At 45.5% G+C, this 21,409-nt stretch overlaps 1 protein-coding gene across 1 annotated transcript in view; it reads right to left on the bottom strand.

Moving 5' to 3' along the window:
* The window catches only part of MMP24 (matrix metallopeptidase 24), a 43,819-nt gene extending 36,986 nt beyond the window's left edge, over positions 1-6,833 (bottom strand). The window contains exons 1-2 of the mRNA XM_045574787.1: positions 6,642-6,833; positions 6,555-6,578 (exon numbers count right to left, since the gene is read on the bottom strand). Coding sequence (XP_045430743.1) covers positions 6,555-6,578; positions 6,642-6,818 — 201 coding nt within the window. The 5' untranslated portion in view covers positions 6,819-6,833. The remainder of the gene's footprint in view (positions 1-6,554; positions 6,579-6,641) is intronic.
* Between the last annotated feature and the right edge of the window lie 14,576 nt (positions 6,834-21,409).

The raw sequence follows: 21,409 nt of genomic DNA on the forward strand, positions 1-21,409 counted from the left end.
GCACAGCAAACTATTTACTGCTAACTAAATATGCCACACGCTTCTGTGGAGCCTCGGTTCATGGTTTTTCTTCTGTCTGGATCCCCCCTCCCCCCCCAACATTCTCTGTCCTTCTCTCAATGTCAGCCTTCTTTCTAAAACATTCTCTGACTTCCCCAACCTCAGCTGGGGACCTCATCTCCTTCCCCTTCAGTGTCTCTCCAGACCTTGTTTATACCTCTAGCAAGCACTCATTTATTCTTCCAAAAAGGTACTGATTTTTTTTTTTTTTATGCACCAAGCACTGTTCAAAGAAGTTGGTGGGGGGCACAGGCAATGAAATTAATTTTAAAATGTTTATCAGTGCCAGGCATATAGTAAATACAGGGGAGACATTGGCTGCAGTCTATTAAGAATTCGGTTCCTCTCATTTTGAGTTCAAACTATAATATACCATATCATAAGGCTAAGCATTTCCTAAGATTAATCTCTTTGGTATAATTATAATTTACTTTTATTTGCTCTAAAACTACTTCTTCAAGGACCGGAGTGGGGCACACCTGAAAATGAAAAACATTGGCTATATGGCTATCACAGTAATGAAGGACAGTCTGGTGCGGAGGGAAAAGCACTCAGACCACGGACAGAAAATCTAATTCCCGTCCTCTCTTTACTACTTATTCGCCTCACAGGGGTCCCTGGATAAGCTATAGATCAGTCACACCATCTCTCTGAATCTCTGTTTGCTCTTCTATAAAGTAAGGGCAGTATTTTTTCTGTCTACCTCATGGCATTGTCGCCAGGATCAAGAGGGGCCGTGCACATGGAAGTACAAAGTACCCTGCAGTAGTAAGAAAACCCACAGTAATCGTAAGATAAAATGAATTAAAAACACCGGGACTATATTCAGGTTAGGTAAAGGGAAGAACTTCCTAAGAGTGAATTTTTATTATTTTATTCTTTTAGACAAGAATGATGATATGCTGGAGGCCATGGTAACACTGACATACGTTTTTTGGCTTGGGAATTTGATAGTGCTTCTTTTTCTTTTATTTTATTGAGTTTTTACAGAGACGAAGAAAGAGGGATAGAGAGTTAGAAACATTGACAAGAGAGAAGCATTGATCAGCTGCCTCTTGCACACCCCCTACTGGGGATGTGCCCACAACCAAGGTACATGCCCTTGACCGGAATCCAACCTGGGAACTTTCATTCTGCAGACCAACGCTCTATCCACTGAGAAAACCGGTTTCGGCTGATAGTGCTTCTTAATAGGCCTACCCCACCCCTAGACTCATTTAGGGCTCTAACTTTCCTTGACTTCAGATACAAACGGAAGAACATTCTGCCCAGAGCAGATTCCTCAAGCTGGTCTAGAGGGCAGGAATCCATTATGCCCTTGGACTGGGCATCACTCTGTTACTTATGTGGCCTGTTTGATTGGCTTGTCTCTTTCTGCCTGTAACAATCTTCCTCAGAATCAATGGAAAACTGGGAGGGCCAAAAAAAAACTATTTGTGGGCCACTCTACTCCGCTAATATGAGATGCTTTAAATAAACCAAACACAAGGAAGCCAAGTAAGGAATCAGTAGAACCCACCACCCCCCATCCCGCCCCTCAAAGTGCAAAATACAAAAGAAACACTTAAAGCAAAGGAGAGGAGCTCTCCCTCCCAGGAGCATGCCCTCCTTGCCTTTCTCTTTCTCTTTTCTCCTCCCTTCCCTCCTCCTCTCCCTGTCCCTGCCCCAGGCAAAATAATAAATAAAGCAAAGGAGAGAACAAACTGAATGACATTTCTTTTGTCTTTGTCTTTTGGTAATGAAAGATGAGAGATAGGGAACCAAAAGCCAGAGAGGGTGAAAAATGCTTTCAACTAAGAAGTCAGGAAACCAGGAAAGTTCCCAGTCACCTACTATCAGGTTTAGTGTACTTGGGCAATTCACTAACGGCAATTCAAGAAATATCTAAGTACTACTATGTGCTTACGTGGCGGTCTCTAAGATCATGGCCACCTCTCTCTCAATTCCTCTTTTTTGTATGTCCTACTACTAGATGACAACCTACCTAACGGATGATGAAAGAACTCAAGGGTGAAATTGTGGAGCCACTGCTGAAAGGAGTAACTCTGTTTCCACCGAAGGAAAGGCAGGTAGGCAATAAGTCCCATCCCTAAGGAGGGTTTGAGAAAGGACCCAGAGATCCACATGCACATGAGCATCTAGTTCAGATCCATGTAACTTTCTGGCATCACGGATAAAGTGCAGAATCCCTGAAAGCTTCAACACTTAACGATGGGCACTGGTTGTTGGGGATGGTGTTAGGTCTAAAAACATAAAGTGTTTTGGTTAGGGAAGGGCCTGCTTAAGAACCGTAACTTCCACCTCGACAAATAATGTTTAATTATTAAAAAAAAACACACACAAAACTTAAGTGACAAACTGGCTGAGGCTGCCTCAAAACATTCCCTTGAGAAGAGAGAAATAAATGAGAGAAGTCAAGGAAAGTTTCCTAAAGAAGCAAAGCTTGGGCTGGAACTTTAAGGGAAGGATGCAGGTGGATGGGTGGAGGTGCAGACATAAACAGCATCTATAGGTGTCCAGAGAAACCTGGGTAACTTGCCTTAAGATAAAGGAGAGCCTGGCCAGTGTGGCTCAGTGGTTGAGCATCGGCCTATGAACTAGGAGGTCACGGTTCGATTCCGGGTCGGGGCACAGGCCCGGGTTTTGGGCTTGATTCCCAGTAGGGAGCGTGCAGGAGGCAACCAGCCAATGATTCTCTTATTGATGTTTTTTTCTCTCTCTCTCCTTCTCCCTTCCTCTCTGAAATCAATGAGGGGGAAAAAGAAAAAGAAAAAAAGATAAAGACAAGCCTTTCTAGAGTAAGAATATGCACCGATGAGCAGTGGGCAAGGCAGCCTTCTAGTAAAAAGGTATGGTGGAGTCCGACTCCAGAGGCTTCAAAAGAGAGAAAGAGGAGGAAGCAACATTACCTGCTGGTTGAAAAACAACAATATTTCTATAAGGTTTCAATCATGTGATCTACTAGTACACAATAAAGGGATAATTAGATGCCAGTTGTTGAGAGAAGCAGTGGACATAATTAATCTATCGGAAAGTTTTGGACAATATATTAGGCACTGAAAATGGAGACATCATGGAATTAAGGGTGGTGCTTTATGAGGGCCTGAGGACTCAGAGACAGGAAACAATGGGTGGAAATAAATGCTCACTTCACTGAATGAAAGGCGATTAGAGTGTAGGGGCCCCTAGAGACTATGCTGGGACTGGTCTGGCTTAAATTTTTTATAAGTGATCCCGAAGAAGTAGAGCAAAGTGAAAATTTCAGGACTGCAGATCATATTAAGCTCTTTCAGGCAGGGAAATGCTTTGCCAAAGGAGAGCATGAGAGCTGAAGCAAAGGTACTGAGTGGGATGCAAAATGGCAGGTAAATGTCAATGTGGGGGGATGTAAGGTAACGCACTCGGATAAAAATAATCCACGCACTGGGTGTTGTGTTCCAGGCTATCAGTTTTGACCCAGGAAAGGGATCCGGGAGCTAGACTGTTTCCTAAAGGCAGTGGCCTAAGGTGTTGGGGTCAGGGAGGTGGACAAAGGAAAAGCAGAAGCAGGAAGGAACCTGAAAACCAAAGAGGAAATCATCCTTCCTTTGTGCAAGATGACAGGGTCCCACGTCTAGGGACAATGGTCAGGTTTCTGTCTTTTGAAAGCTAGGGTGCTTTCTTCAGCAGCACATATACTAAAATCAGAACTATACACGGATTATCGTGACCCCTGCACAAGGAGTAGATAAAAAAGAAAGTTAGGGCCCAAGGATAACTGAATACGCTAATCTAGGGGTGGCCTGTGGTCAGGGGCAAACTTAAGTCTGCAATGACAAAGGTTAAGAGAGGTGGAACAGTCAAAGCCTATAAAACTAACAAGGATAAGGAATGGATACAACCTTCTCTCCAAATCCTGACACATTCAAGCAAACAGCCTCCTCTTAGTGCTTGAAATTTCATAGGAATAAAGGGGTTTCAGAGTTCAGATCATCTGGCCCTATCCTTCCATATTTGAGATGGTAAAATCCATGCCTAGAGAAAGCAAGGAAATGGCCCAAGGTCACAGAAACCACCACGGGCTACCGTCAGATTAGAAGCTAGGCTTCCTAAATCCCAGGTCAGGATCTCTCCTCACCCTGTGCCTCAGGAGGATAAAGGAATCCTATTGTTTACTAGCAGGGGTCCTCAAACTTTTTAAAGTGGGGGCCAGATCACGGTCCCTCAGAGAGCTGGAGGGCCGGACTATATGAACTACTAATTCCTACTGTAACACCTCGGCTGCGTTCACTGCCCAAAAAACCTGGCGGGCCGGATCAGGCTCCTCTGCGGGCCGCATGTGGCCTGCGGGCCGTAGTTTGAAGACGCCTGGTTTATAGGGTATAAACCCATGATGTAATGCAAATGCATTACGTTAAGATGTAATAGAGATGAGACATAGCCTTAGCTGGTTTGGCTCAGTGGATAGAGCATCAGCCTACTGACCCAAGGGTCCCAGGTTCAATTCCTGTCAAGGGCATGTACCTCAGTAGCAGGTTCCTCCCTGGTCTGGGCCCTGATCAGGATGCATGCAGGAGGCAACTAATGGGTGCATTTCTCTCACATCAATATTCCTCTCTGTCTTTCCCTCTCTCTTCCATTCTCTCTAAAAGTCAGTGGAAAATATCCTGGGGTGAGGATTAAAAAAAAAAAAAAAGATGATACACAAACAGGCTAGGGAACATTTTAATTAAAAGTAGACTAACAATGATAAGATCTTTGAAAGACAACTACCAAATGGGGCCAAAAAGACTTTCTACCCACTCTAATTTTTTAAAATTATTTTTTAAATCCTCACCCAAGGATATTTTTGAGAGAGAGAGAGAGAGAGAGAGAGAGAGAGAGAGAGAGAGAGAGAGAGGCGAGAGAAATATTGATCAGTTGCCTCCTGCACATGCCCCAACTGGGGACTGAATCCTGCAACCTAGGCATGTGCCCTGACTGGGAATTGAACCCACCACCTTTTTTCTCCTTCCTTCTTTCCTTCTTTCCTTCCTTCCTTCCTTCCTTCCTTCCTTCCTTCCTTCCTTCCTTCCTTTCTCTCTTTTTTTTGGTGCTCAACCAACTGAGCCACCCGGCTGGGCTACACACTCTAATTTTTTTGAATCATGTACCCATGAGAGATTGAAGAACACTATGGATTCTCTCCTAGAGAAACACATTTGCACATACAAACACAATTTTGCACATAATTTCAGAGAGTTTATGACCCCTGAGTTCCATGCCCAGTTCCCATTCTGGCATTCTTCTGAACAAATAGACTTCCTGCTTCAACAAGCATATTCTATCTCTTTGAATTTACTAAGGCAATCACGCTGATTTTCCTCAGCAAAAAACCCCCACTATCCCAACTAACATCACTTACTAGAATGTAGACCTCTAGGTAGGAAGAGACCAAAGAAATGACCTAGTCCATTGTCTTTACCACCATGTGACATAAGACAAAGTTATGGTTAAATATACAGAGATGAGAACAGCCCGCCTAGGTTAGAATCCCAACTCCATCACCCACTAGCCCTGTGACCTTGGGCAAGTTGCTCTCTATTTCCACTGAAGGATGGACAGGTGGGCATGCAAAAATGGGAGTAATAATTGCAACTATTTCCTAGAGTAGTTTATGAGGACTAAACAGGATACTAATTTATATACAACATAGCACCAGGCCTGGCATGTAGCGAGACCTCATTGCATGCTAGCTGGCGTTGTTGTTGTCATTATGCACGTATCCGTGCAAGTATGCATGCATCCATCCCATCTCCTCCTGGAGCTTTTGCTTTGCACATGCCAGTAGCGAGCAGCTCACCGCCTCCTAAGCTGGTTGAGCAGCTCCGATGGTTACAAACTTCTTCCTTTTTATTGAGCCGAAATCTGCCTTCTTGCAACGCCCACCCCCACCCCTGCTGGCCCTCGTACTTCCCCGTGGGGCCTCGCAGAGCAAGTCCATCCTTGCTCCACGTGACAGCCCTTCGGCTGTGAAGACAGTGATGGAGTCCTTGCCCATCCCCTCGCCCCCACCCCACCCCACCCCACCCATCCTCTCTCCTCCGGCGTGAACATCCTAGGGCGCTTCCCCAACCTACAACAGCCAGGCTGTGCTTACTATTTACTCCGGGGCGGTGTACGGCTTCCCTCACACCTAGTCATGCAGGCCACACGCCCCGCCGCCTCCGCGCCCCTGACCGCGCCGCTGCCCCTGCCCGCGCCGCTGCCCCTGCCCGCGCCGCTGCCCCTGTCCGCGCCGCTGCCCCTGTCCGCGCCGCTGCCGCTGTCCGCGGTGCTGAAGCGGCTCCGGCCCGCGGCCCCGGCACCGCCCTCCGCCCCCGCCCGCGACCCTGGGCGCGGACCCCCGCTCGCCACCGCCGCTCTCCGGCCACAGGCGCGGCCCAGCCCGGCTCGGCCCCGGCCCCGGCACCGACCCAGCCCCCGCCCCGCCCGGAGGCCCCGCGCCCGCGCCCGGCCTCGCGCACCAGCCCCACCTGCCCGGCGAAGGGCGCCTCCGCCTCGGCCGCCCGCGCCGCCGCCGCCGCCGCCGCCGCTCGGTCCCCGGCCCCCGCCGCCGCCGCCGCCGCTCGGTCCCCGGCCCCCGCCGCCGCCGCCGCCCGCGCGGCGCCCGGGAGGCAGCAGAGCGCGGGCAGCAGCAGCAGCAGCGGCCTCCCGGGCGCCCGCCAGCCGCTCCAGCGCGGGGCCCGGCCGGGCGGCGGCGGCCCCGGCGCGGCGCGGCCGCCCCGGCTCCTCGGCATCCCCGCGGCGGGGCCCGGCCGCCCGGCTGCGATGGCGGCGGCGGCGGCGGCGGCTCCGGCCGGGTCCTCCCGCTGCAGCCGCTGCGGAGCCGCCGAGTCACGGCGCTGCGGACACGCGCCCGGCCAGCCCGTCTCCGCCGCCGCCGCCGCCGCCTCCGCCGCCGCCTCGGCCGCCAGCGCGCCCCCGCCTCCGCGCGCCCCGCCCCGGCGGGGGGCGGCCAGGGGCGCGGGGGCAGCGCCCGGCGGGGCCCGCGGGGGGCGGATCCGCGCCGGCCCTGGGGCGCTGGTCGGGGAGCGAGGCCGGGGAGGGGCCGCCGAGGCCGGCCGTGCAGCTCGGGAGGCAGGGTCCGGAGGGGTGGGGCTGGGGAGGGGGTCTGAGGGGCAGCCTGGAGGGAGGAGGAAGAGGCTAAACAAATAATCCTGGAGATGGAGCCACGTGACGGCTCCGGGGAGGACACAGGGGTCCAGGGTCTGAAACCACAGGAATGGGGGTTGGGGGCAGGGGGAGAGGATGAGGACGGTGCCCTGGGGTTAATGGCGGGATTGGAGAAGAATGAGTTAAGGAAACAGCCTGGAGGAGAGGGTCTGGGGGTCTGCCCCGGTGAGAAACGAGAATAGAGCGGAGGGCTGGGGGGTGGGGGGCAGACCTGAGCGACATTAGGTGAAATTAAGGCGAAGCTCGTCCCTCACCCCCCCAGAGGGAGAGCGATCACCCGGCTGGGAAGATCAGCTGTCATCCAAAACAACCCACATTACGGAGCACTTCCTGTAGAGATGGAGAACTCTGGACCACTGGGATACAAAGAAACGGAGGCTGGTCCCCTAAAGTGTAGTTTACAGCGTGGTGAGAAGAACATACATGCAAAGAGACTCAGGATAGGAAATACCCAGTGTCCAAAAGGGTACTGGCCGGTGCCTCAGGGGCCAGGGGAGACGGGGTGGGGTCTGGGGAAGTCAGGGAAGGTGTTATGGAGCAGGTAGGACTCCAGCTGGGCCTTGACGGAGGGCGGGTTGAAACCAGGGAAAGGAAGCAAGAAGGGCACAGTCAGGTAGGAAGGTGAGGATGGACAGGATGTGACTGGGGCAGTTTCTCTGGAACACAGGGTTTCCATAGGAAAGAGCTGGGAAGTGAGGGAAATAGTACAAGACCTTAATCCCTAGGATTATGAATTTGGGTTGAAGGGAAATGGGAGTGGCAATGATTGAAGATTTTTCTGTTTGTGGTTTCTCTCTCTCTCTCTCTCTCTCTCTCTCTCTCTCTCTCTCTCTCTCTCGATAATATGTGGAAAACGGTATTTTATAGTTACCTGGTAATTTGGAACTGTGGAAAGGGAACAGGCTTTAGAATCAGTCCTATGTTCGAATCTTGGCTCTGTTACATTTTTACAAAATGATGCTGGCAGTACTGTTTAAGGTTGCTGTAAGGATGAAGTGGTTAGCACCCAGTAGATGTTCCACATTAGTCCCCGCCCAGTGTACAGAACAATGTCCAGAGAAGACAGACAGGGTAGTTGGGAGACTATTGCAATAGTCTAGGTATAAGAACTAATGAGAAGCCCAGCTGACATGGCTAGGTGGTTGAGCATTGACCTATAAATCAGAAGATTGTGGTTCAATTCCCAGTCAGGGCACATGCTTGGGTTGTAGGCTCAATCCCCAATGTGGGGCATGCAGGAGGCAGCTGATCAATGATTCTCTCTCATCATTGATGTTTCTATCTCTCCCTTTCCCTCTCTCTGAAATCAATAATAAAAATATATTTTTAAAAAGTTTCAATTTTTTTTAAAAAAAGAACTAATGATAACAAATAACAAAATAAAAATTATTGAATGTCTACCATGTTTCAAACCCTGGCCTTTTACTGTGATATATTGCCTTTAATCCATATAGATAAACCCTATGAAATAGATTATCTGGAGCAATCTGACCTTAGAACACTTTTTCTAGAATGGGTGTGTGTGTGTGTGTGTGTGTGTGTGTGACAGATTAAAGAGACATTGGTCAAAGAAGAAGAGAGAAAAGAGTTTGGCTTTTTATGTTAGGGGAGAATCCAAGATGGCTGCTTGGGTAGGCAACTAGCCGCAGCGGCACACAACAATTTCAACAAAATACAACTAAAATATAAAATGGACATTACCCAGAACTACAGGAAAGTCGACTGACTGGAAATTCTACAACAAGAAGCAAGGAGAAAACCAGAAGGAAGCGCGGAGGAGCTGTAAAAGCCTAAGGTATGGAGACACGCGGCGCGCGCGGAGAGGACAGAGCCGGAGAGGAGGGAGGCCGAGTGCCTGGCTGGCGGTCCCAAGCGGGAAGGAGAGAAAAGCTCCAACTGTGCTGGGCCCAGCTCCAACTGCTCTGAACCCCAATTCTAGGCCAGACCCCGGGGACCCAGGCTCATCCATAGGGAGCTGGGCTGTAAGGCGGGACTCCGGGGAAGCGGCGAAAGGAGGTCCCGGAGGTGCGCACAGTGCGCGCAGAGAAGGGCCAGCCGGCTGTGCCTCGGGATTGCCCTGACGGGAAGGAGACAGGGGCTCCAGACTGCTCTGAACGCCACCTCCAATCCCACTACCAACTGAACTGAACCCCAATATCGGACTCATTGGGGGAGAGCATAGACAGTTTGGCAGCAGGCGAAAATCGAGGGCACCTTTCTCTCAGAGGCGCTCGCAACAAGTACTGAAGGACCCTGAGTCTCAGGAGTCGCATAGGGCGGGGCTGACGGAAGCCAAGGCTGTAGGCTCCACCCTGAAACCCCGCCCCATCAGGAAAGCTGCCTGCGAAAATGCCTAAACCAAATAGATCACAAACGAAAGAAATGGAGGACAAAAAGCGACTGGATATAGAGTTCAAAACCACACTTATAAGATTGTTCAAGAATCTCCTAGAAAAGGCTGATAAAATAAACAAGACCTATGAGGATATGAAAAGGGATCAACTAGAAATAATAAGGGATCAACAAGAAATAAAGAATACATTGTCTGAAATAAAAAATATTTTATGGAATCCTAAAAACAGAATGGAAGATCGCAAGAATCAAGTCAAAAATTTGGAACATAAAGAGCCAGAAGACACTCCTCCACAGACGCAAGAAGGCCAGAGAATCCAGAAAGTTGAAGATAATGTAAGAAACCTCTGGGACAACTTCAAGCGAACCAACATCAGAATTATGGGGGTCCCAGAAGATGAGAGAGAGCAAGATATCAAAAACATACTGAAAGAAATAGTGACAGAAAACTTTCCCCACCTGGTGAAAGAATTAGACTTACAAGTCCAGGAAGCACACAGAACTCCAAACAAAAGGAATCCAAAGAGGACCACACCAAGACAAATCATAATTAAGATTCCAAGAGCAAAAGACAAAGAGAGAATATTAAAAGAAGCAAGAGCAAAGAAGGTAGTTACCTATAAAGGAGCACCTATACGATTGTCAGCTGATTTCTCAACAGAAACCATGCAGGCCAGGTGGGAATGGCAAGAAATATTCAAGGTGATGAATAGCAAGAACCTACAGCCAAAGATAATCTATCCAGCAAAGCTATCACTCAGATTCGAAGGTCAGATAAAGAGCTTTACTAATAAAAAAAAAAGCTAAAGGAGTTCATCACCACCAAACCAGAATTATATGAATTGCTGAAGGGGGTTCTTTCAGAAGAGAAAGTAAATAAAGATAAAAATTATGAACAACAAATACGTAACTATCAAAAAGTGAATCTAAAAACCAAGGAAACTAAAAAAAAAAAAAAATCTGAGGAACAATATTAGCTGTTGAATATAATAGAATCAGAGGTATGGAAGGGGAGTGAACTGTTTATTCCTGGGGAAAAGGGGAGAGGGGGATGTGGGAAGAGACTGAACATAAACTGTGCACCTATGGATGAGGACAATGGGGGGTGGGGAAAGGGCAGAGGGTGGGGTGAGAAGGGGGGGGAAAGGAACATTTGTAATAATATGAACAATAAAAATTTATTTAAAAAAAAAAAGAGTTTGGAATAGTAGCAAGTCCAGAAAGATGGATGGTAATGTCTTCATAGAAATGGAGCTGTCATAGTAAGAACTGGCTTGAGGGAGGTAGCAGGAGTTTGGTTTAGACTTTATGAGATAGAAATGACAACAAGATGCCTGAGATGCATGTAGAAATGAGTTCAGAAGAGGGTGGAGAATTAATATTTTGGAAATATTTATTCTCAGTCAATATGAAACTGAAAAACTAGAGTGGGAAAGAGCCATATCAGCTAATAGCCTCATCTTTTTAAAACTATATATTTTTTAAATGATTTTAGAGAGGAAGGGAGAAGGAGAGAGAAAAATATCAATGACAAGAGAAAATCACTGATGGGCTGCCTCCTGCATGCCCCACTGTGGATTGAGCCTGCAACCCAGCATGTGCCCTGATATGCCCTGACCAGATTCATAAATCAATGCTCAACCATTGAGCCATCCCTGGCTGGGCTAGGAGCCTCATCTGACACATATATATTCAGGGCCTAAAAGAAGTTGAGCCAACAAATGAGTCTAAAGAATGGCCTAAAAAGATTGAGGAATTGGTTGCAGTGTATCATGGGAAAGGGGAAGAGTGTTTCAAGGTGAGGCAGAGGGTTGGCAGTTTCAGGGAGATCACAGGGGCTGAAGACTTACCTCACACCGTTGAATTGAACAGCTCATGTTCTACTCATGAGAGAGACTTAAGTAAGTCATTGTGGTTACATAATAAATTATGACAGAGATGGCAACAAAATATTCTGGAAACATTGAGGAAAGAGCAAGGAACTGCCCAAAAGTTGGAAGATTTTGGAGAGGGTATATTCCAGAAGGAGGAAACAGTACATTCAAGGAGTGAAAGGGAACAGGCTGGGCTGAACTCCTTAAATACATGGTCTGTCTTATTCATCATCTCCTTCCTTAGACCTAATGCCAAGTGCTCATTGAAGTGCTAATGATGATGTAGGGCTGAAGTGGTCCATGAGCTGATTACCAAGGATGGTGGTTATAAGTGATAGAAGGTAATTAATGATGAAGAAGGAAGAGGTTGATATAAGGCAAATGGATGCTTATAAAATGTATCCCTAAGGTAAATTTCTAGTCAGGAAAGTTCAGAGTCCATTGTGAAGCCAGCTGAAGAAGAGGGTTAAGACTTCAGAGTAACACCCTAAGATGGAATCACCAAGGCTCTGATTTCTCTTTTCCTTTTTCTTCCTGGAAAAGGATTTGAGTCAGACTCCTGGATTTAGGTATTGGCTGCCACTACTTTGTAGTGTGTCTTTGGGCAAGTCATTTGTTTCATCTCTTTGGGTCTCGTTTTTCTCATTCGTAAAATAAAACTCACAACCCCTGCCCTCCCCACTTCATGAAAAGGACCATAGGAATGATTGGAATTCACTTTGTAAGCTATAGTTAACTGAGTGGATGTTAGGAAAAACTTCTTTATATTAGTAATCTTTATCAGCAAGCATTATGTCAGTGCCAGAACTCACTGTAGGAACATGGGAGACCTTTCTTCCATTCTTCTCCTCTCATTTCTTCATTCAACAAATATTTATTAAATATATTTTGAGCCAAAACCGGTTTTGCTCAGTGGGTACAGTGTTGGCCTTCGATTCCAGTCAAGGGCATGTACCTTGGTTGTGGGCACATCCCCACTGGGGGGGGGGTGCAGGAGCCAGCTGATCAATGTTTCTCTCTCATCGGTGTTTCTAACTATTTCTCTCCTTCCTCTCTGTGAAAAATCAATAAAATATATATTTAAAATAAACAAACAAACAAATAAATAAATATATTTTGAGTGAAAGCTGGACTGGAGATTTAAAGAAGGTTAAGTTATAATTGTTGTTTTAGTCAATTAGGGAGATTTACAATGACAAAGGTATGTTTTCAGTAAAGACCTGAAGGAACAAGGGAGTGGACCATGGGGATATCTTGAAGCAATGAATTCAGACACAGAAAACAAGTTCTGAGGCAAAAGCAGGCCTGGTCAGTTTCAGGAACAATGTGGAGACCAGTGTGGTTGGAGTGGCAGAAGGGTGAGAATATTAGAGGATGAGGGTTATAAAGAAGAAGGGTTTTTACCTGACATAAAAAGCCAATGGAAGGTTTTGAGACTAGAAGAGATACCTTCTGAGTTACCTTTAACAAAAGCACTGAGAACAGGCTGAGAGGCCAGGCAGGAGGCTATTACTATAACCCCAGTGTAGGCTGATGGTGGCTTGGACCAGAGTAGTGAAATGTAGTTGGCTTCTCAATAGATTTTGAAAGCAGAGTTGATAAAACTTGGCAATGGATTGCATATGAGGTCTGAGAACAAGAGAGGAGTCGAATTACACCAAACTTTTGACCCAAGTAACTAGAAGAATGGAGTTGTTGTTATCTGACACAAAGAAGGCTGCCAGGGGACAGGTTTGAAAAGGAATATGAAGAGTTTGGTTTTGAACATAAGTGGGTGCTTTCTCTTTAACACTCAAGTGGATGTGGCAAGTAGGCTCTCTCATAGGTGGGTCTGAGTTCAGGAAAGAGGTCTAGACTACAATATGAACCTAGAGGCTTTCAGAATAAAGATCATATTTAAAAGCCAAGGGCCAGGATAAATTACTTAGCAAATTAATGGGGGGGGGGGAGAGAGAGAGAGAGAGAGAGAGAGAGAGAGAGAGAGAGAGAAGTTCTGATGATTCAATTTGGGAAAATGGAAAGGAATCCACAAAAGACAATGAGAAAAAACAGGCAAAAAGAAAAAAAACCACGAGAGGGAGAAATCCTGGAAGCCAGGTGAAGGAAGCTTTTTAAGGGACAGAGAATACTCAATTGTGTTAAATGCTGCTTACAGATCAAATTATGTGATGACTAAGAAATGGTAATTTGGCCGAAACCGGTTTGGCTCAGTGATAGAGCATCGATCTGTGGACTTAAAGGTCCCGGGTTCAATTCCGGTCAAGGGCATGTACATTGGTTGCGGGCACATCCACCCCCCCCCCCCCCCCCCGGTGAGGGGTGTGCAAGAGGCAGCTGATTCTTTCTCATTGACGTTTCTAGCTCTCTATCTCTCTCCCTATCTGTAAAAAATCAATAAAAATTTTTTTAAAAAAGAAATGGTAATTTGATTAACCAATTGGAGATATTGGCAATTTTGAGAACAGTTTTGGTGGCATGTAGTGGACAAAAATCTGATTGGAGTAAGTTCAAGAGAGAATAGGGGAGGAATTGAGAATATTGAGTGAATATATATATATATATATATATATATATATATATATCTCCATTGGGATACATCATCAACATAGTAGGATGAACTTGATCAGCAATGATACTTAGGTATGTTGTGCTATTCAGATGTTCCACACGAATTAAAGGGCTCAAATCATGCCAGGAAAACATGCCCCAAACCATATCACTGCCCCCCACCAGCTTGATCGGTTGTACTTATGCATATGGGGTGCATGCTTTCATGCTGTTTCCACAAAATTCTCACTCTGCCATCTGCATGATGCAACTGGAAATGTGATTCATTGGACCACATGACTTCTTTCCAATGCTCGACTGTCCAATCCTTGGGTTCCTGTGCAAATTGGAGACGTTTTATCTTGGTAACTGCAGACAGCAAAGGTGTTCAAACAGGCCTTCGGCTTCCGTATCCCATATGATGCAGTGTACAGCTAATTTGCCTACAAACATCAGGTGGTCATAATTATCTGGCCACTCACAATATATATATATATATATATATATATATATATATATATATATATATATATATATATATATTTCCTCCCTCCCCCCAAGGAGTTTTGTTACAAAGAGGAGAAACTGGGAGCTGGAGGAGGAAGTAGAGTCAAGAAAGGGTTAATTGTTTTTGTTTGTTTTCAATATGGGGAAAGGGTCCAGCAGAGGGGGAAATTGATGCTGCAGGTGAGAGGGGGAGAATTGCCGAAGCGATGTCCTTGAGTAGCAAGTGTACAAGTGGAGAGGTGGACAATGGGCTAGGATAGTCATCCATCTTCAGAGGGAAGAAGAGGACTTTTAGGCGGATAAACCTGTGACCAGCATGGAGGAGATTAGAGGGGGACTTGCATTTATTGGTTACTTTGTTCAGCTCTGTGCTAGATGCCTTCCAACAGTCCTTGATATAAGAGGGAGATGGGTTAAGAGGCTGCTGCGAGGAGGGGAGAAAAGCTGAGGACTGAACTGAATAAGGCTCCCGGAGCTCCAAGGCCCCGCGCTCTTCATGCTCCCGGGGAACTTCTTTCTTCCAGATCACGTGGGCTTCTTCACTGCAGGCGCTGCAACTCCATTCGGTGACCAAGACTCTTTGCTTGGCCCATCGTCTGTCAGGCTCCTGAACCTTCTAGGTCCACCTGTGCACTTCCTTGTACATCTAGTTTCGAGCCCCGCTAAGTCAGTTTAATCAGAACCCCCACCCTCAATATCTGAGCACCTTGGTATCTGACGGGTTCCTCGTCTTCCACCATTCCTCATGCGATGTTTGATCAGCCTGGTCTCTCCTCAACCAGAATCCTGTTAGATTTGTTTAGCCAGAATCCCTGACCCCTAATGTTTCTTCTCAGTAATTTTCCATCCACTGACCCTTACCATAAATTCCCACGAGGACCCTTGTGTATTCATAGTTGAGAGTAATTTCTCTCGCCCACTGCAAAATTCCTCTGCAGTGGACCCATACCCACAGCGAGAATCCCCCTACCGTGAGGAAAGTCTTCCTTACCATGCTTTCACAAGTGTCATTGATTTTTTTTTTTTTTCTTTAGCATTGGGTAGGAAGAAACTAACTTCTAGCTCAATCACTCAATCACAGAGTAGAGATGCTTCTTATAAAGGAAGGAAATAGTTGGTGGTCACCAAACTCTGCAGCACTGGGCAGTTCTTGTTTCTAGAAGCCCTATGCATAAAGCCAGCCAAATTTACCCCCAAAATAAAGACAAAAAAATCCCACCCAAAACAACTTACAAACAGGAATGGGGAAGAGTGGAGTTCCTATTTGGAATCTGAAAGGAAATATAGATGGGAGGCTTAGGAAGTCTCTTTGACTTCTCTCCTTCCACTGAATTCCTATTGCAGCAGCTAACACTGAAAAAGGGCTTAGTGTCTGCCAAGCAATTTATGTTATATCACTTAATCCTCACAACTGTCTTATGGAGTGGATTCTAAGGAAAGGTTGAGAGGGGAAATAATTTATCTAAGGATAAATTTAGAAAACAGCAAAACCAGGGATAAAACCCAAGTGCCTGACACTAAAGCATATATCTTTAATTCCTTATAACTTTGTTCATTAATTACCTCAAAAATTCGATAACCATTACTAAGCAGCCGCTCTGGAAGGTACTGTGGCAAGTGAGACAGTCTTCAGGTGAAAGAGATAAGACTTGAGCACATATTCCATATAACAAATAACCTCAACACATTACAATGTCCTGTAGGATTGGGGAGAGTGAGGTCACTCTGGCTGGGGAAAATCAGGGAGATCAAGGAAAGCTTCAAAAAGGAAGTGGTATTTGAGCCCCGTCAGCATGGCTCAGTGGCTGAGCATTGACCTATGGACCAGAAGGTCACAGTTTGATTCTGGTTGGAGCATATGCCAGGGTTATAGGCTTAATCTCCAGTGTGGGGCATTGCAGGAGGCAGTGCATCGGTGATTCTCTTTCATCATTGATGTTTCTATCTCTCTCTCCCTTCATCTCTAAAATCATTAAAAACATATATATATAATTTTTTTTAAAAGAAATATCCTGTAGTGGTGTGGGAGATACCTGAACCAGCAAGCTTTTGGAGGATCCCCCAAACTATCCACACCTATCTCTGAATCACCTTATACTCTTCAGGCATTTAAAATAGGGATCTGATTGTATGAGGGCCAGCTGGCCCCATCAGTCTGTTCCAGGTTCCAGAAATCTGGCAGGCATTTCAGTTTGCCCCTAATTTTTTGTAGCATTAGCTTTCAACTGGAGGTATGCAATATCCCTATGATACATGAAGACTTTCTATTTTGTAAAGGAATTCATTTCCAATTCCTAAACTCCCATAAGTACTCCACCTGAGAAAGGTCCTGGGGTTGAAGCTCCAAGTTAATTTTTTCTTCATAATTGTAGTCCTGCTAGTCTTCATAAGAAAGGCACATCCTTAGCCCATCCTGAATCTTACTATGGTACATGGCCTGGGGCAATACAAAATCCTGCAAGTGACAGAGGAACAATTAAAAATATCAGTTTCGGGAGAAACCAAGATGGCAGCATAGGTAACCGCCAAACTACAGCCTCACACAACAATTTCAAAAAATACAACTAAAATATAAAGTGGACATTATCCAGAACTACAGGAAAGTTGACTGACTGGAAATTCTACAACTAGAAGGAAAGAGAAAACCAGAAGTAAAATCAGAGGAGCTGTAAAAGCCTAAGATACGGAGACACGTTGCGTGCACGGAGAGGACGGAGCTAGAGAGGAGGGGCGGCTGAGTGCCTGGCTGGCGTTTCCTAGCAGGAAGGAGATAAAAGCTCCGGACTGTGCTGAACCCCAGTTCTGGGCGAGACCCTGGGGTCCCAGGCTCATACAGAGGGATTGTAGGCTGTAAGGCGGAAACTCAGGGAGCAGTGAAAGGCAGTCCCGGAGGCGTGCACGTTGCACACAGAGAACTGACTGTTGACTGTGCCACTGGATTGCCCTAGCAGGAAGGAGACAAAAGCTCCAGACTGTGCTGAGCCCCAGCTCTGACTGCACTGAACCCCAGTTCTAGACCAGACCCTGGGGACCCAAGCTCATACGGGGGGAATCTGGGCTGTAAGGCGGAAACTCAGGGGAGCTGCAAAAGGACACTGAGGAACACTGAGACTCAGGAACCTCATAGGGTGGGGCTGATAGAAAGCCAAGGCTGTAGGCTCCACCCTGAAACTCCGCCCCATCCAAGCTGAGCACAGAGGCTTTGTGCATAGACACAGCTGATCTTCACAGCCAATTGGCCTGGAGGTTAGTTCCTCCCAGTGATACTAACAACAACTAAGGCTTAACTACAAAAGGCTGTACACATATTCCACAAAGGGGTGCACCAAGAGTGTACACCTCAGAGAACTGGGAGGCTGATTCATTGAACCATATAGGACACCTTAACATACAAAGCCACCCTACCAACTCAAGGAAACAGCGAAAATGTCGAGATAAGAAAAACAGATCACAAACAAAAGAAATGGAGGACAAAAAGCAACTGGATATAGAGTTCAAAACCACGCTTATAAGGTTTTTCAAGAATTTCCTAGAAAAGGCTGATAAAATAAACGAGACCTATGAGGATATGAAAAAGGATCAACTAGAAATAAAGAATACATTGTTTGAAATAAAAAATATTATACAGAATCCTAAAAACAGAATGGAAGATTGCAAGAATCAAGTCAAAGATTTGGAACACAAAGAGCCAGAGGACACTCCTCCACAGAAGCAAGAAGACAAGAGAATCCAGAAAGTTGGAGATAGTGTAAGAAACCTCTGGGACAACTTCAAGTGAACTAACATCAGAATTATGGGGGTGCCAGAAGATGAGAGAGAGCAAGACACCAAAAACATATTGAAAGAAATAATGAAAGAAAGCTTTCCTCATCTGGTGAAAGAAATAGACTTACAAGACCAGATAGCGCACAGAACCACAAACAAAAGGAACCCAAAGAGGACCACACCAAGACACATCATAATTAAAATTTCAAGAGCAGCCAGAACCGGTTTGGCTCAGTGGATACAGCATCGGCCTGCAGACTGAAAGGTCCCAGGTTCAATTCCGGTCAAGGGCATGTACCTTGATTGCAGGCACATCCCCAGCGAGGGGTGTGCAAGAGGCAGCTGATCGATGACTCTCTCTCATCGATGTTTCTAACTCTCTATCCCTCTCTCTTCCTCTCTGTGAAAAATCAATAAAATATATATTTTTTAAAAATTCCAAGAGCAAAAGACAAAGAGAGAATTTTAAAAGCAACAAGAGAAAAGCAGGTAGTTACCTATAAAGGAGCACCCATACGATTGTCAGCTGATTTCTCAACAGAAACCATGCAGGCCAGATGGGAATGGCAAGAAATATTCAAGGTGATGAATAGCAAGAACCTACAGCCAAAAATACTCTACCCAGAAAAGCTATCACTCAGAATCGAAGGCCAGATAAAGAGCTTCACTAATAAAAAAAAAAAAAAAAAAAAACTAAAGGAGTTCATCACCACCAAACCAGAATTATTTAAATTGCTGAAGGGCGCCGAGACCGGTTTGGCTCAATGGATAGAACGTCGGCTTGGGGACTGAAGGGTCCCGGGTTCGATTCCGGTCAAGGGCATGTACCTTGGTTGCGGGCATATCCCCAGTAGGGGGTGTGCAAGAGGCAGCTGATCGATGACTCTCTCTCATCGATGTTTCTAACTCTCTATCTCTCTCCATTCCTCTCTACAAAATCAATAAAATATATTTAAAAAATAAATAAATAAATTGCTGAAGGGCGTTCTTTAGAAAGAGGAAGAAAATAAAGATAAAAATTATGATCAACAAATATGTAATTATCAACAAGTGAATCTAAAAACCAAGGGAATTAAAAAACCTGATGAACAATATTAACTGTTGAATATAGTAGAATCAGAGGTATGGAAGGGGAGTGGACTGATGATTCTCCGGGAAAAGAGGAGTGGGGGGTGTGGGAAGAGACTGAACAAAAACTGTGCACCTATGGATGAGGACAGTCGGGGTAGGGAAAGGGCAGAGGGTGGGGTGGGAATCTGGTGGAGGGGAAAAAAATGAGGAACATTTGTAATAATATGAATAATAAAGATTTATTTTTAAAAATGTACACTAAAAAATAAATAAAAATATCAGTTTCAGAGAGCCACCCTTTAATGATGGAGCAGCATCATTTATCAACATTATTTGTTTGTGGCAAGTGAGAAAAAGAATGAAGCCCTGGTCTGAGATAACACATTATGGTGGCTTCTGGAGAGTTTTCTAGGAGGCCCTGGCCTGCTCCTCTCAGCCTCTGGGCCTCTGTTTCACCAGGCTAGCCAGGTGCTTGATTTCATCAGAACTTTCACCCCAGATGACCAGTCTCCCTCTTGAAACACTTCTCCCCAGGCTTTGGTATATCACACTCTCCTAATTTCCTCCCCACCTCAGGGCTCCTGATTCCAAGTTTCCTTTCTACTCCATCTCTTCAAGTGGCATTTATTTATTTATTTATTTATTTATTTATTTATTTATTTATTTTTATACATAATAAATCTGTATTGTTCAGATTATTACAGGTGTTCCTCCCTCCTCCCCCCCATGGCTCTCTACCTGATTCCCCCCCCCCCACCCCATCCCCTTATCCCCCACCACTGTCTTCATCCATAGGTGTAAGATTTTTGTCTGATCTCTTCTTACACCTCTCAGATCCCCTTCCCCCTGAGAATTGTCAGACCACTCTCTTTCTATGCCCCTGATTATATTATATTTACCAGTCCATTCTGTTCTTCAGATTTTTTATTCACTTGATTTTTAGATTAATTTGTTGGTAGGTATGTATTTGATGTCTTTTTATTGTTCATAGTTTTTACCTTTACCTTTTTCTCCTTCTTCCTCTTCTTAAAGAATACCCTTCAGCATTTCATGTAATCCTGGTTTGGCGGTGATTAACTCCTTTAGCTTTTTCTTGTCTGTGAAGTTCTTTATCTGACCTTCAATTCTGAATGATAGCTTTGCTGGGTAGAGTAATCTTGGTTGTAGGTTCTTACTGTTCATCATTTTGAATATTTCTTGCCATTCCCTTCTGGCCTGCATAGTTTCTGTTGAGAAATCAGCTGACAGCCATATGGGTACTCCCTTGTAGGTAACTAACTGTTTTTCTCTTGCTGCTTTCAAGTTTCTCTCTTTGTCTTTTGCCCTTGGCATTTTAATTATGATGTATCTTGGTGTGGTCCATTTTGGATTCCTCTTGTTTGGGGTTCTGTGCACTTCCTGAACTTGTAAGCCTATTTCTTTCACAAGGTAGGGAAAGTTTTCTGTCATTATTTTTTTCAATAAGCCTTCAATATCCTTCTCTCTCTCTTCTTCTGGCACCCCAAAAATCCGGATATTGGTATGCTTAAAGCCATCCCTGAGGCTCCTTACACTATCCTCACACTTTTGGATTCTTCTTTCTTTCTGCCCCTTGGTTGGATGTTTTTTGTTTTCTCATATTCCAGATGTTTGGTTTGACTCTTGAGGTATGTTGATCTACAGTTGTGTTTTTGTATATTCTTTATTTCAGACAGTGTATGCTTAATTTCTGACTGGTCCGTTTCCATTTTTTTTTTTTTTTTTTTTGGTGTTTTCATAAGGTCTTTGAAGATCTCTTCAAGTTTCTCAGTGGTTTTTAGACGATTCTTGAGTAACCTTATAAATGTAATTCTGAACTCTGTGTTGTCCAGTAGTTTACTTTCCTCCATCTCTCCCATTTGTGACATGCTTCTGTGTCTCCACATTTTGGCTGCTTCCCTGTGTTGATTAAGTGGCTTTTTGTGATAGGTGACCTATAGGGGCCAGTAGCTCAGCTTTCCCAATCACCTGAGGTGGATGCTTTTGGTACACCCCTTTGTGGACTGAGTGCAAAGTCTTGG

Source organism: Pipistrellus kuhlii, unplaced genomic scaffold (genome assembly GCF_014108245.1).
Source record: "Pipistrellus kuhlii isolate mPipKuh1 unplaced genomic scaffold, mPipKuh1.p scaffold_m20_p_6, whole genome shotgun sequence".
Classification (NCBI taxonomy): domain Eukaryota; kingdom Metazoa; phylum Chordata; class Mammalia; order Chiroptera; family Vespertilionidae; genus Pipistrellus; species Pipistrellus kuhlii.